Here is a 15071-nt window from a genome sequence, read left to right on the forward strand (position 1 = left end):
CTTGACATCTTAATTAAATTAGATGTTTGTGGTCTTTTGTTGTTGTTTTGCCAGTTTACTTGGCTCAATAGTCTGGTAAGCTTGTATAGGGTAGCTGATAAAACAAATATCAGCTGCTAGAATACTTCTCCTTTCTGTTTGATTTGCTGCATATGCAGCATTCCACTAAGTTGTTGATTATGTTGATAGAAGGTCTCATTGCACTTATCACAGATTATCGTCATTAAATATCACATTGTGCTTGTAGGAGAATGTTTAGATTGGTCAAAATTCCTAAGTTCCTTATGAAGTAACTTTAACAGCTTCGCCTATGTTTTTTTAAATTCAAGAGGATTTAAAATGGGTTTCGGGGTTATGAAACACAAGTTAGGTAGTGTAACTAGTTATTACAAGTATTCAAGTCTTTCCTTTTCAATATGATCATAGATCATACTGCATATATCTTTTGAAATGCAGTTATACAGTGCTTTGTTTTGAACTACAAGCCTGGTATCCTTGAAAAGCAAAATTTCTACTCTTTTGCCACCTCTGTACATCTACTCTGAATTCAATCATCCACCCTCTTTGTTTCTTAATCTGATCGTTCTACATCTATGAAGTTATGACTTGGTATCTATATTGAGTTCTGGAAGCTTCCCGGATACAATAAATATGATTGACAATTCTCCCTTGGATTTACAGCATTTTCAAACTTTTGGTCATCATATGACTGCCTGGTTTCTATTTTTATTTATTTATTTTTCCTTTTGAAACAAGCAAAGATATCCATGACTGGATTCTCTGCCTGCTTTCTCATGGATATGTATTGCTCAGGTGGTTATATTGATGTACGAACATCATTATGTTTGACATGTGCTATTTATATGGTCCAAATTTGGAAGTACAATCCTCATTGTTTTTACTGTGTTTCTGAAGTATCAGGACTTATATGATTGTGAGAGGTCGTTAGTAAACGTCCTGGAACTTGGATGGCAGCAGACAGAATCCTCTTTTGTTTCAGTCCTTTTAGGTGATATAGACTAATTTCAGTACTTGATCCACTGATATTTTCCACTTGTTCATGTTGACTATGGTTCTGCTGGCAGGCGTGTGCACCTTGTTAAAATCTTAGTCCTTGGTAGGTTTACTGTCTTTGAAGTTTTTTGTATTTAGTTTTTTTTTGTTTTTTGTTTTTATTGGTGGTGCATTGTGGTTGTGTTTTGATTCTATTGAATAGCATGCTCGAGTGCATCATATATAACTGCATTATTCATGCTAGCTGAACCCCGAAGGCCCGAACAAGTACTGATTCTAGTACTTGAACCCCGACCTCGAAGTTGAGGGGGAGGGTAATACTAATACTAATTCTTTCAATCTCAATGCTTGATATAAAATCTCAACTCTCTGTACAAACTGAAGTCTGTATACAAAAATTCGATATTTATTATTATATTAATCATACTACAACATCAAGATTCAGGAAAAAAAAAAAAAATCATAGCCAAGTCCTCTTAATTTACAGCTAATTAATTTTTATGGGAGACATTTCATTTTCACAAAGAAAAAGATGATAGAAAGAATTCAACTATTCTTAATAATGTGGTTGAAGAATGTTTCATTTACTCTCGCACAAGAGGCTGGGTCGACGGCGGTAGGTCATCTGGGATCAGGTTCACAGGCTTCGGACTATATTTTGATTCCCTCACCGATCTTGGTGGTGCAGTGTTTTTGGCCTCTAGCGGCAGTCGGGCGGCAATAGGCAGCGGTAGTGAGCTACAAATTTGATATACCCTATCAACAATTCAACATGATAGGGGTTGGTTTGACTACTGACAGGGATTCTCCCATAGCTGGTGGTTGGAGGCTCGAGTCTGGCGCTGTCGTTGGTGGTGAGAACTTCCAATGGTGGTGGTGGTTGGGAGATGACAACAAGCCTCCTTTAGGGTTTCCTTGTTAGGCTTGGATGTTCGCTTGGCTATTAGGGTTGGATCGATGATGTTTTATATTTATTTTATTTTAGTTAAAATGGTTGAAGATTCTGCGACCTCTCCTATTATATAAAGGAGATGTCGCAGATTTCCCCTCAACTCTCATGTCTATTTGCAGTCTTTCATGGGAGTTGTAAGGGTTTTTTGGTCGGGCTTAATGGCCTAAAAATGTGGGTTTACGTAGTTAATGACTCTTTCTGACAATCTCATTAAGGTAGGTTCAGTCTGTTTGGAGGAGTATAATGGTATCACACCTCACTCTGAAATACAAATGAAATATGTGAGATTCTGGGTTATGGTCTTTGAAATTTCTCTAACATTTGAGGTGCATGAGAAATTCACACTGATCAGGAATGTTTTGGGAGGTATCCTGGATTATGACAAGACCATGTTCAGAAAGGGCGGTTTGTATTCTCTTATGCCTTGATGTCTCTAAACTTAGGGCTGGCAATTTGGGCCGAATGGGTACGTCGAACCAACCACATTTTGAACCAGCCTGAGCCGCTATGGGCCGAAATATCAGCCTACCGACAATTCAACTCTACTGAGCCGTACCGAAGCTGCCTCTTCAGCTCGGCTACGGTATGGATATACGCATTTACCGTACCGACCGTATACACATATGTACTGAATGCGTCTTTGTATATACATACGTAGCCGGATTCGAACCTTAGACCTCTTACGAGAAACCATGTTCTTTCTTCCTCCTCTTTCTATGATTGCAGAATACTCTCCTTCTCTTTCTTCTCTTTCTTCTCTCTTCGTCTTCTTTCTTCTAGGACTTGGATATATTAAGTGAATTGTTGAAATGGCAGACTTCTATGAGGTTTCTTTCTTCGTCTTCCTCCTCTCCCTCTTCTTCTACTGTTGGTTTTGGATTTGAAATCTCAAAATCCCCAATTCCCAAAATCAAAGAAGTCAAAATCTTGAGTTGTTCTTCCACAGAAGACCATACAGGTCCTGCGAATTTCTAATCTTTACAAAACACCATCGGGTCCTATACATTTTGAATCTTTACATGCAAATCTGGAAGAAAAGAACCATATCAGATTTGCGTCTTCTACATCCAATTCCAAATCCGGCTATGCTCCGGTATACCGATCTCGAGCCGAAATTTCGATATACCGATACGTTGGTAACTGACGCTGGCGATTCGGTTCCGGTTGCAAATTTAGAAAACCGACCTCTAATAGGTCGGTAGCCGGTTGATTAGAATCATGCTTGGTATTCAACCGAATCCAGCCCTAAACCTATTCTTTTGGATTGAAAAGATTTTCTTGCTGCAAGTGTTAAGCCTATTCTGAAAAATTAGATATGAGCATCTACATGGTAGATGCCTGCAATGCGGCATGATAACGCATGTAGTTGTGAAGTGCACAGTTGCAGCGGTGCAGCCGGCTAGTACATTAAGGTTTTCGACGAGGACTACTCCAGTTCAACATGGAGGATCTTTGTTTTTGTTTTTGTTTTGTTTTTTTTTTTTTTTGCTCAGATAGCACGCAACCTCCCTCTCCTTTTCTTTGTTTGCGTATGTGCAGATGACCTTTACTTCTAAAAGGAAGATATCTATTTTAATTCGGCGTTTGGAAGGAAGAGAGGATGACACTGCTCTTGTAATAGTGGTGGAGGAGGCATAGGCAGTTCCAGTTGAGAAGGCAGCAACACCTGCTCTAAAGACGAGAGGCCGCAATAGTAGAGGTACTCTATCACCCAAGAAATTAAAGTCCACACTGGGAGGAGGGTGCCCTACTAGGGAAGCTGAGGCACTGGGACTTGAGGAATCTGGGGGTTCATTTGAGCAAGGGGTGATTCTAAAAAGAAAGGTCGGGAGACGTCTTGGTAGTAAGAACAAGAAGGCTAGGGTCTCAAAGAAAAAAGACGCTATACCTCTGTGTCTCACCTATCCTTATGCTGATGGTCGTACATATTGCCCTAGCTCTAAGGGCAAGGAAAAAAGTTTAATTTTCTAAGTTTTGTTTTGCCTATTGAATGGACTTTAATCATTTGCTTACTTGATTCTTAGTTTTTCCAATTGTACAACATTTGAGTTCTCTAGGCAATTGGAATTGCTGTTTAGAAAGTAAGGTTAATTAGGTTTTAATTTTTTGATAGGCTCGTTTGTTAGAATAAACGAGCGAAACCTGTTTGAGTGGTACTTGTCAGTTTTGATTGTTAGTTTGGTCCAAGACAAAAATTGATGTATGTGCTTTTCTGGCTATGATAAGCAATGAAATTATCTAATTCTTCTCAAAAAAAAAAAAAAGTAGAGAGAGAGAATTATAAACTAGTGAGGAAGCCCGTGCATTGCTACGTACGAGTTTGTTATCTGTCTGAATTTTATAACTGATTTATTCTTTGATCTGAAGGGCTGTCTGTGCAATGTATGAAATGTAAGTGAAAGACATTGGATGGTAACAAATATGCCAAATACAACATCATAAGAAGAGTACGAATGAATGGTGAAATAGCAGATGCAAAGTAATGTCTGGATGAGACTTGACGCCTAATTGCCACAAAAATAAAAAATAAAAAACAGTTATGATGTTTTTACTTCTGAGGCGTTAGCCTTGAGAGTTGGTTTTCATGCTACTATCATCCATGGTTTTACAAGTCTGAAAGTTGAAGGAGACTCAAAAGTTTTAATTGACAGCTTTCATGGTGCTATCTCCCCTCAAGAGTCAAGACATCATTTGTGAATATCTCGGACATAAGTGCAGAAGCAGCAGGTTCCTAAGTCCTCCTCTGTTGAACTAGTGCATGCTTGCCTACAAATCCAATTTGAACAGAATTTCAGTACATTCATATCAAAATAATATGGTCATTTGAAAAACTTAAGCATATTCTGGACCTAAGGGCTAAGGGTAATAAATGTTATTGTGTCGATCCCTAACGCTCTGTTCTGTTTTGATATCCACTTTATCTACTAATTTGATCACTAAATCAAGGCATGTTGAGATAGAAGAAGTTCCTGATTTCCAACTCGATAACAAGATGAAGCGACGCAGGCATGCTCGCCATAATGAAGGCCAACAGCTCCTGGAGATCAAAGACCACGTCTGCTTGATCATTTAGTGATACTAAATGAAATAAGATACAAGTTGAAATTATGTGTAGATAGTAAGCGTCCATAGAGTTGAATCCCAATCCATCATGTTGAAGACAGATAAATTCTCTTTCCAGAAGGTGCGTCATTTTCCACATAATAATTAGCTTTAACTGAACAGTAACAAACCTAATAAACCAAGAGATTTACCTTCCAAACATTTGCAGGGTAATATTAGTACTTTGTCCACCACCAGAGAAAGTAAACACCAAAGTTAGGTCACTCTCATCGAGTGTGGGGATTTATTGGAGTTCGTACGTGTTTAACATCCCGTGTTATGTCCGCGTTAGCTAACTTTCAAGTAAAATATGTTGATTATTAAGATATGACCTAGTATCTAGTTTAATCTGAGTCATAATAATTGAGGAGAATATTCAGAGCACTGACTTACACTTGGACCAACATTACAATGAAACTTTTTGGACCACATTAGAGCTTGTAAATCCATATTAACTAATTTTTTGTAGGCTTAATTTCAGTTTACCCCCCTGAGGTTTGGGGGTGTCATTTCACCCCCTCTACTTTCAATTTTGAATTTTTACCCCCTAAACTTTTCAATTTCAATCAGTCTTGTCCAATTTTTACTGTTCCGTCAAAATTGGACTTTAAGTTTGACTTTTGAGGGCTAAAATGGTCATTTCAACATAAAAAATTTAAAAAAATTAAAATTTTTTTTTTTCTGTTTTTTAGTTTTGTTTTTTTGCCTTCAACCTATACACCACAAATTATAATAGGTTTATAAAAACAAAAAAATATTCTAGGTGGTTGAAAGCCGCTAACTGGTCTACGATATTTGTAATATATCTCCGATAAAGTGAAGAATTTTAGAATATATCCCCAATAAAGTGAAGAAATATCTGTAAAAAATAATTTTACACTTTATCTGTAAATAAATATCTGTATATCCCCAATAAAGTGAAGAAATATCTGTGTAAAATCATTTTTGGTCTGCGATATTTGTGATATATATCCAATATTTATTTGTAAATAAATATCTGTAAAAAATAATTTTACACAGATATTTCTTCACTTTATTGGGGATATACAGATATTTACAGATAAAGTGTAAAATCATTTTTTACAGATATTTTTTCACTTTATTGGGGATATATCCTAAAATTCTTCAATTTATTGGATATATATCACAAATATCGTAGACCGAAAATGATTTTGCACAGATATTTCTTCACTTTATTGGGGATATACATATAATTATTTACAGATAAAGTGTAAAATTATTTTTTACAAATATTTCTTCACTTTATTTGGGATATATCCTAAATTCTTCACTTTATCGGAGATATGTCACAAATATCGTAGACCAGTGAGCGGCTTTCAACTACCTAGAGTTTTTTTTTTGTTTTTATAAACCTATTATAACTTGTGGTGTATAGGTTGGAGACAAAATTTAAAAAAAAAAAAATGAAGAAACAGAACAAAAAAAAAAAAACGAAGAAACAGAAAAAAAAAAAAAAACTAAAAAAAAAAAAAAAACTAAAAAACTAAAAAGCAGAAGAAAAAAATTTATTTTTTTATGTTGAAATGACCATTTTAACCCTCAAAAGTCAAACTTAACGTCCAATTTGGACGGAACAGTAAAAATTGGACACGGCTGATTGAAATTGAAAAGTTTACGGGGTAAAAATTCAAAATTGAAAGTAGAGGGGGTGAAATGATTTCACCTCCAAACCTCAGGGGGGTAAACTGAAATTAATCCATTTTTTTAATTCATGACCTCCCATCATGTTGGTTAAATTACGGGTCTTTATTAGCTAGTTTTTAAGTGAATATTTGATTTTCTTTTTGTTTTTAGTTTCCAATTGAATAATTTGCAGATTGAGAACTCCAATTTGTCAACAAATCTACCATATAAATTTCATGTCTTGAATGGTTACAAGGTTTGTTGAATGGTTACGAGTACAGCAACTGAGAACCAACGCTACTTTGACCCAATCAAATTCTCTCAAGATTAGAAGTCTCCAGACTCTTATTTCAATTAAGATGGTGATGGAACATGTGGGACATGCATTTTTCGACCACATTAGTGACACGCGTTACAGCCGCTTTGCAAGGGTTGCTTGGCAAAACAATATGTTTAGTCATCAATGGATGTCCATTGGAATTTGTAATGATCCTATGCATCATGGTGGATCTAAGGTGACCCAAACGGTCATGCCAAAGCATAAATGTATGTTGATTTTTGAACTGCTGGTTCACAACATGGTATGCCTCAATTGGTTGAATGGTTGTGTAATACAACCTAGATGATAGGGCAACCAAATTTTCCAATATCTGCTGTTGACAGTTTTTATTGGACGTAATGCAAAGATATTCCACATGATTATCATTTGTGGTCTCAATGTGGTATCCATTTAAACATATATCTCTAAAACTGAGGAGGTTTCTTCTGGATCTCAAAGAGCGTAAAGCCTCCTGAATGGACAATTGAGTTCTATTTGGTTGCCTAATGTGGGCTCTTTCGGAGCCTTCAATCAGGTCTGCAGGACCTGAGATAGTAGTCATATTGGCTTTAGAATGTGTCAAAGTGGAGAAATAAATCTGATCGCGAAGGATCGTATGTGTAGTGGCACTGTCAGCAAGACATATATCTTCTCCATCCTTCATAATTGAGAGCACCCGGAATCTCTTTCCATGCCTTCATAAAAGAAATAATAACAATTAATTAATCTAACTAAGGCACAAAATTGTTTTTGTTTATTGACAAAACAATTTAATCATTGAGTTGGGCGCCAAAAAGAAATATAAATTTCTCTTTTTTTTCAAAAGAAAGTTTAAATAAACAAAAATAATCAAGGAAGACTAGTAAGAAGTAGTTTTAAATACAACTTCCTACTGATAACTATAGTCGCAAGACATAAAGTCATTGAGATATCTACTTGTGATAAAATGATAATCATTGGTGATATACCTTGCACAGAGATAAGTACGTAAACATTCCATGCACGAGTTGGTTTCACGAGTTGATAAGTACGTAAAAATGGAAAATCAATTTGTTCGGGGAAAAAAAATATAATAGAATAGAAACATTCTTCTTTTATTGAACTTCCAAACTAGAGAGAAAAATACAACTAATGAAAACATCCAATATAGAGACCAAAGCAAAGGGAAATATGACTAATGCGAGGAAAACATAAAAGAAAAAGTGCCTAAGCATAGGCTGACAACTAGTTGTCGTCAAGGACTCCACCACTAGTCATATCATCAATATTTCTTCCATTGTTCGCAAAAAAAATCTGAGACATCAAGCGGAGTAATGTCCATAGGCTCAGATGAATCCCAAGGGTCAGAGTGGTCAATGTAGTTTGTTTCCACATTTTTCTTTTTCAAAGAAGGTTTGTAGAGTGCCACCAAATGGTCTTCTGCACGATAGGTGCGAGCCCGGTGGCCTTTACCACCACATCTAAGACAAACATTGTCTTCATTTTTATGAGTTTTGATTATCTGACCATTTCCTTTAGTAATCTTGGCATTGTTCCTTGGGCCCAACTGCTGGTTGTAACCCCCACGAGCTTGACCATTTTGTCGACCCTGACCACGTCCATGACCACGGTTACGGGCTTTGCCATGCCTTCCACCACGTCTATTGCCATGACCACTAGTAAAAGTAGCATTCGCTTCAGGGAATGGTTGTGATCCTGTAGGGCGAGACTGATGGTTCTTCTTTAAGAGCTCATTGTTTTGCTCAGCCACCAGAAGACAAGAGATGAGATTAGAATATTTGGTGAATCCTCTTTCTCTGTATTGCTGCTGTAAGACCATATTTGAGGCATGAAAAGTGGAGAAGCTCTTTTCAAGCATCATGGCCTGAGTTACAGTTTCTCCACACATTTAGGAGGTGATCCTGAACATGGTGGAATTATAATCTATCACAGAACTGTAATCTTGAAGGCGCAGATGCGTCAATTCATAACGTGCCCTAGGGAGCACAACAGTCTTTTGGTGAGCGAACCTATCTGCCAAACCTATCCATAGCTCAAGTGGGTCTTTGACAGTTAAGTACTCGTCCTTTAATCCCTGATGGAGATGGTGGCGCAGAAAAATCATGGCCTTCGCTTTATTCTGTGAGGACGCTAAGTTTCCTTCCTTGATTGTAGGCCCAAGATTTTGGGCTTCAAGATAATCTCGGCATCAAGGACCCAAGACAGGTAGTTCTTGCAAGAGATGTCAAGGGCAACAAAATCCAATTTTGCCAAATTCGTCATCTTCCTGCCATAATGAAGATGAGGTATGTTAGGATCCATATATAGTGTTAGAACTACAGGTTCTTAACAAATAAGCAATTAGTGTCGAAACTTCAGGTTCGAAAAATAAAATGAACGTTGGATCGCAATTATATGTACGAAACTTCAGGTTCATGTTCTTATAATTAGAACTTCAGGTTCTAAAATTCTGAATTTTTGAACTTTGGGTTCAAACGGATATGTACTCGAAACTTCTGGCTCGAGTAGCAGTAGTGAAACTTCAGGTTCAGTTGTATTATGAATATTAAGTATGCTTAATTGATAGAACATATAAGATAAATTTAATGAAATAAATATCAGATATGCGATAAGAAATGAAACAGCAAAGATATATGCATTATGTTAATAACATATATCTTATATACATATCGTGACAACATTAGAGATAATCATGCACATGTATCACAACAAACATGGACATCTATGAATATAAGAATACATAGGCCATCAGAAGATATGTTGATTAATTGAATCAAGATTGCATGGCATCAGTATGGTGATGACGTGAAAGATATTTGCAAAGCTCAGTGCACCAGTAAAGTAAACAAATGGGAATTCTAAAGAGAATGAACTCATAGATCATGTTTTATAGTTCAAGGCAACGACGTTGCACCATAAAACATCAGGATCATCATAGAGTAAGAATAGAAGAGCAAATCGTGCTGATAACGTGTTATAATGTATTGATTTACTTTGTAGAGAGTAAGAAATATATAAAGAGAGATGAGGGGAAAATGGAGAAGTATGTTATTTAGTCTCAGAGGCTCCCTTATATAGAGGTAGGGTTTACATGATAAGTGTTCAGACTATTGAGATATTACATGTAGGTCCCTAACTAATAACGTGGACAGCCACATAAGAATTAATATTTACAGCAAAACATTCCTTTTAAGTTATTTTATGTAATTTATAAATACATTTAAACTATTTAATATTCATTTAAAAAATAATATAAATCCAAAACTAGCTAAAATAGAGAGCAATGATGCAGAAGTAATTCTAAAGTGGCTAGCTAAAATGACTTTTTAGTTACTTTAGCTAAAATTTGACTCAAAAATGGCTAGCATTGCTAAAGATACTCTAAGGCTTTAGCTACGTAGCTTCTGATATATACCTTGATCATGGCCGACTTCATCGAAGAAGAAGATACTATCTTTCCCAATTGCCATCATGGATGGCCATGCCATTTGCAATTCGATGAAATTTTGACGTTATCGATTATCATCCTTATTAGTCATTTCAGTTAAAATTTTGAAAATGAAGTTGGGACTGCATTGTCTTATGTCTTGCTCTAGCCTTCGGTTCAAGTAGTGCATGGTGGATAAACTAGCCAAGAAAAAAGTATTCTAAATCAATAAATGAGTCATAAAAGTAATAGTCAAGAACTTATCATGAAAAAAAAAGAAGGAAGTGAATAATAATAAGGATATAGTTCTTTTTTGTTTTTGTTTTTTGGTCTGAATAATAAGGATATAATTATCTTTTTGACAAAATTGACATGCTTTTAATTTAGTTATCGTGTACGGAATACTATGTCTATAAGGGGATCGGAGGATTAAATCCTCTTCTGTACATGGATGGTGATTAATAAGACCAAATTCATATGCAGCGTTTTCAACCCTAAAGTCAATATGCGTGTGTGTGATATACGATAGAGGAGAGAAAAAAACCCTAGCAGGACGCCGCTGTCGCTCCTAGCCATCGTTTGTATCAGAGAGCGACGGTGACGGATCTACTCCTCATCGTCAGGTCTAGCAGAGGCGCGATTCATTGTTGCCAAGCGTGGTTCTAAGGTGGGGTAGGGGATTTGAGGGTTGTTTTTGCAGATTGGAGAGTGGTTTGCAGCAAAGTTGGCCGGTGGAATTGCAGCGGTGGTGAACTAGGTGCAAATCTGTAGCGGTAGAGGTCGAGGTTTGGTTTGCAGAGGAGGTTGCTGCTGTTGCGGAGACGATTGGTTTGAGATCGGAGTTCCTGATCGGTAGCTCGTTTTGGCCGACTGGGTGTTTGATTTCATTGTTCTTTCTTCCCAGTTCCAGCACTGCTGGGAGTTTTTGTGGATTTGTGAAGGTCGCTAAGCGGAGTGGCGCTGATGCTGCGTTGGAGGGGCCATCCGCCTAAACACTTGGCGGCGGCGACGATGGTTGACAGAGGCAGCTTAACGTCTACTGTTGTGTTGTCTTTGGTACCTTTGGGCTTGGGACTAGGTTTGACTTTGTTCTCAGGTTATGGGCTAGTTGGGTTTGTCAAGAGGTCTGCCCTTTTTACAGGGCAGGAGCCTATAGTCGTTTAGATGTTTGAGTTAGGCTGATTGTCTATGCTTGTAAAACTATCTCTATGAGTCTTGTGGAAGTATTTAGCTTTAGCGTACCACAATTGCGTGCTCGGCATTTAAGGTTAGGTAGAATAGACTGCCTGCAAGGCAAGGTGTTTTATGTGGCATAGACTACTTTGAGCAGAAATGTATTATTGGAGTAGTCTTCTGTACTATTCTTGATCTATGAACCAGGACATACTATTGGTATGCTTCCATTTTATCAAAAAAAAAAAAAAAGACCAAATTCATTATATATAATAGACGACAAACTATATTACCTCCTACAGATGGTTGAAACATACACTTTGCACGTAATTGGTAAATTATCTAACACTATTCAAAAATAAATAAAACAAGGGGAAAAAGATTAAAAACAACATGATTTTACCAACCTGTGGCTTCCAATTGTTACTATGTCATTCCAGCTAGCTTATGAGAAGCATGCAGGGATGAATGAACTAAGAACAACTTGACCTATAAGCCAAAGCCTCCTCACAAGTGAAATTGGTGGTTAAACCATCTTATGTAAAGATAGATATCGAATCCCTATATTTTCTACAAAGAATTCAAGGGGACATTTGTGGACCTATTGACCCATCTTGTGGACCATTTCGATATTTTATGGTCCTAGTTGATGCCTCTACAAGATGGTCACATGTTTGCCTCTTGTCTACCCGTAATGTGGCATTTGCCAAACTACTTGCTCAGATAATTAAATTAAGAGCTCAATTCCCGGACTACTCTATCAAGTCCATTCATTTAGACAATGCTGGTGAATTTACATCTCAAACCTTTGATGATTATTGCATGTCTATGGGAATTGAAATTGAACATTCGGTTCCTCATGTTCATACACAAAATGGTTTGGCAGAAGCTTTTATTAAGCGACTTCAAATAATAGCGCGCACTTTGCTAATGAAAACAAAGATGCCAGTTTCTGCATGGGGACATGCAATTTTCATGCAGCAGCTTTAATTCGGTTGAGGCCCATAGCCAACCATCAGTATTCCCCATTACAACTTGTTTCTGGGAGCCAACCCAATATCTCCCATCTTCGAACATTTGGTTGTACTGTTTATGTGCCTATCGCACCGCCACAATGTACAAAAATGGTCCCTCAACGTCGATTGGGAATCTATATTGGCTTTGATTCACCATCAATTATTCGGTATTTAGAACCCATGACGGGTGATACCTTCACTGCACGGTTTGCATATTGCCATTTTGATGAGACAATATTCCTGCCGTTAGGGGGAGATAAGACTGTTCTAAATGAACGTCATGAATTAATGTGGACTGCACCCACTATATCTCATCTTGTTCCTCGTACTAAAAAAAGTGAAATTGAAGTACGAAGGATTCTGCACCTTCAAAATATTGCTAACACAATGCCTGATGCATTCACTGACACAACAAAAGTGACAAGATCACATATCCCAGCAATAAATGCGCCGGCAAGAATTAATGTCCAAATTAGACAGACTAATGTGGCGGCCAATGAGCCATCTGTTGCACGCCTGAAGCGTGGCAGACCTGTAGGTTCAAAGGCACATCTGAATCTAAATGAAATCGCCCCTGAAGAGAATATTGGGCAAGACATTAATGTCCGATCCACAATTCATGATTCTGTGACTTTAGAAGAGGAAAATGACATCGGTGAGACACTAGCCCATGAAGAGGCTCAGGTACCTAAAAATAAGAAAATTTCCGTAAACTATGTGTACACCAATGAGTTGTGGGATCGTAGAGATATGATCATAGACAATATATTCTCATTCACAGTAGCTACTGAAATAATAAAAGACGATGACACTGAACCTCGCTCTGTTAGTGAATGTAGACAGAGACATGATTGGCTCAAATGGAAAGATGCAATCCAAACTGAATTAAATTCTCTAGAAAAACGCAGTGTTTTCAGACCTGTTGTCCAAACACCACCCAATGTCAAACCGGTTGGATATAAATGGGTATTTGTAAGAAAACGTAATGAGAAAAATGAGATTGCAAGATATAAGGCGCGACTTGTTGCACAAGGTTTTTCACAAAGGCCTAGGATAGATTATGAGGAAACATATTCTCCTGTAATGGATGCTATCACATTCCGCTATCTAATAAGTTTAGTAGTTTCGGAAAAACTTGATATGCGACTTATGGATGTTGTTACTGCATACCTATATAGTGAGTTAGATACTGATATCTACATGAAAGTCCCAGAAGGACTTAGGTTGCCTGAAACAACTACAAAACCACGCAATATGTACTCAATCAAACTGAGACGATCCTTATATGGATTGAAGCAATCTGGACGAATGTGGTACAACTGCCTCAGTGAGTATCTACTTAAGGAAGGATATGTCAATGATCCAATATGTCCTTGCGTGTTCATTAAGAAATCAAATTCTGGTTTTGCAATAGTCGCAGTTTATGTCGATGACATGAATCTGATTGGAAGTTCTTCAGAACTTGGAAAAACTGCTGAATATTTAAAGAAAGAATTTGAAATGAAAGACCTTGGAAAAACAAGGTATTGCCTTGGGCTGTAGATTGAGCATTTGGATAATGGGATTCTTGTCCATCAATCTGCTTATATCGAAAAAATTCTGAAGAGATTTGGTATGGAAAAGGCTTACCCACTGAGTACCCCAATGGTTGTTCAGAGTCTTGACACTATGAAAAATTCATTTCGTCCAAGACAAGATGACGAAATTATCCTTGGTCCAGAAGTACCATATCTTAGTGCTATTGGTGCCCTACTTTATTTGGCACAATGTACAAGACCAGACATTGCATTTGCAGTTAGTGTGTTGGCAAGATATAGCTCTGGTCCAACATCACGCCATTGGAAAGGCGTAAAAGACATTATACGCTACCTTCGTAGTACAACAGATATGGGTTTATTTTATACAAATAAATCTGTTGATAATCCCACGATTATTGGATATGCTGATGCAGGATATCTCTCTGATCCTCATAGAGGTCGCTCTCAAACAGGATATGTTTTTACTTGTGGAGACACGGCAATTTCATGGTGATTATCTAAGCAAACACTCGTGGCAACTTCCTCTAATCATTCAGAAATAATTGCATTATATGAAGCTGGCCGAGAATGTTTTTAGTTAAGATCCATGATTCGCCATATTCGAAGCACTTGTGATTTACCTTCAGTAACTGACAATCCAACAGTCATGTATAAAGACAATGCTGCTTATATTGCTCAGATTAAAGAAGGATTCATCAAAGGTGACAAGACTAAGCATATCGCACTAAAATTCTTCCATACTCATGAGCTTCAAAAGAATCAAGAAATTACAGTGAAGCAAATTCGATCCGATGAAAACTTGGCTGATTTATTCACCAAATATCTACCTAAGTGCACTTTCCAGAAGTTAGTGGAAGGGATTGGATTGAGACGACTCTCAAAGCTA

The 15071-nt window shown here is 37.2% G+C and overlaps 1 protein-coding gene across 1 annotated transcript; it reads right to left on the minus strand.

Moving 5' to 3' along the window:
* Window positions 1-8292: 8292 nt before the first annotated feature.
* On the minus strand, window positions 8293-8919 carry LOC112198873. The gene has a single exon (XM_024339970.1). The coding sequence runs from the start codon at window positions 8917-8919 to the stop codon at window positions 8293-8295; it is 627 nt and encodes a 208-aa protein (XP_024195738.1).
* Window positions 8920-15071: the final 6152 nt, after the last annotated feature.

This window comes from Rosa chinensis, chromosome 4 (genome assembly GCF_002994745.2).
Source record: "Rosa chinensis cultivar Old Blush chromosome 4, RchiOBHm-V2, whole genome shotgun sequence".
Lineage (NCBI taxonomy): Eukaryota > Viridiplantae > Streptophyta > Magnoliopsida > Rosales > Rosaceae > Rosa > Rosa chinensis.

Coding starts and splice junctions, on each gene's coding strand:
- LOC112198873 (XM_024339970.1), bottom strand. CDS start 8,919: ATGTGTGGAGAAACTGTAACTCAGGCCATGATGCTTGAAAAGAGCTTC.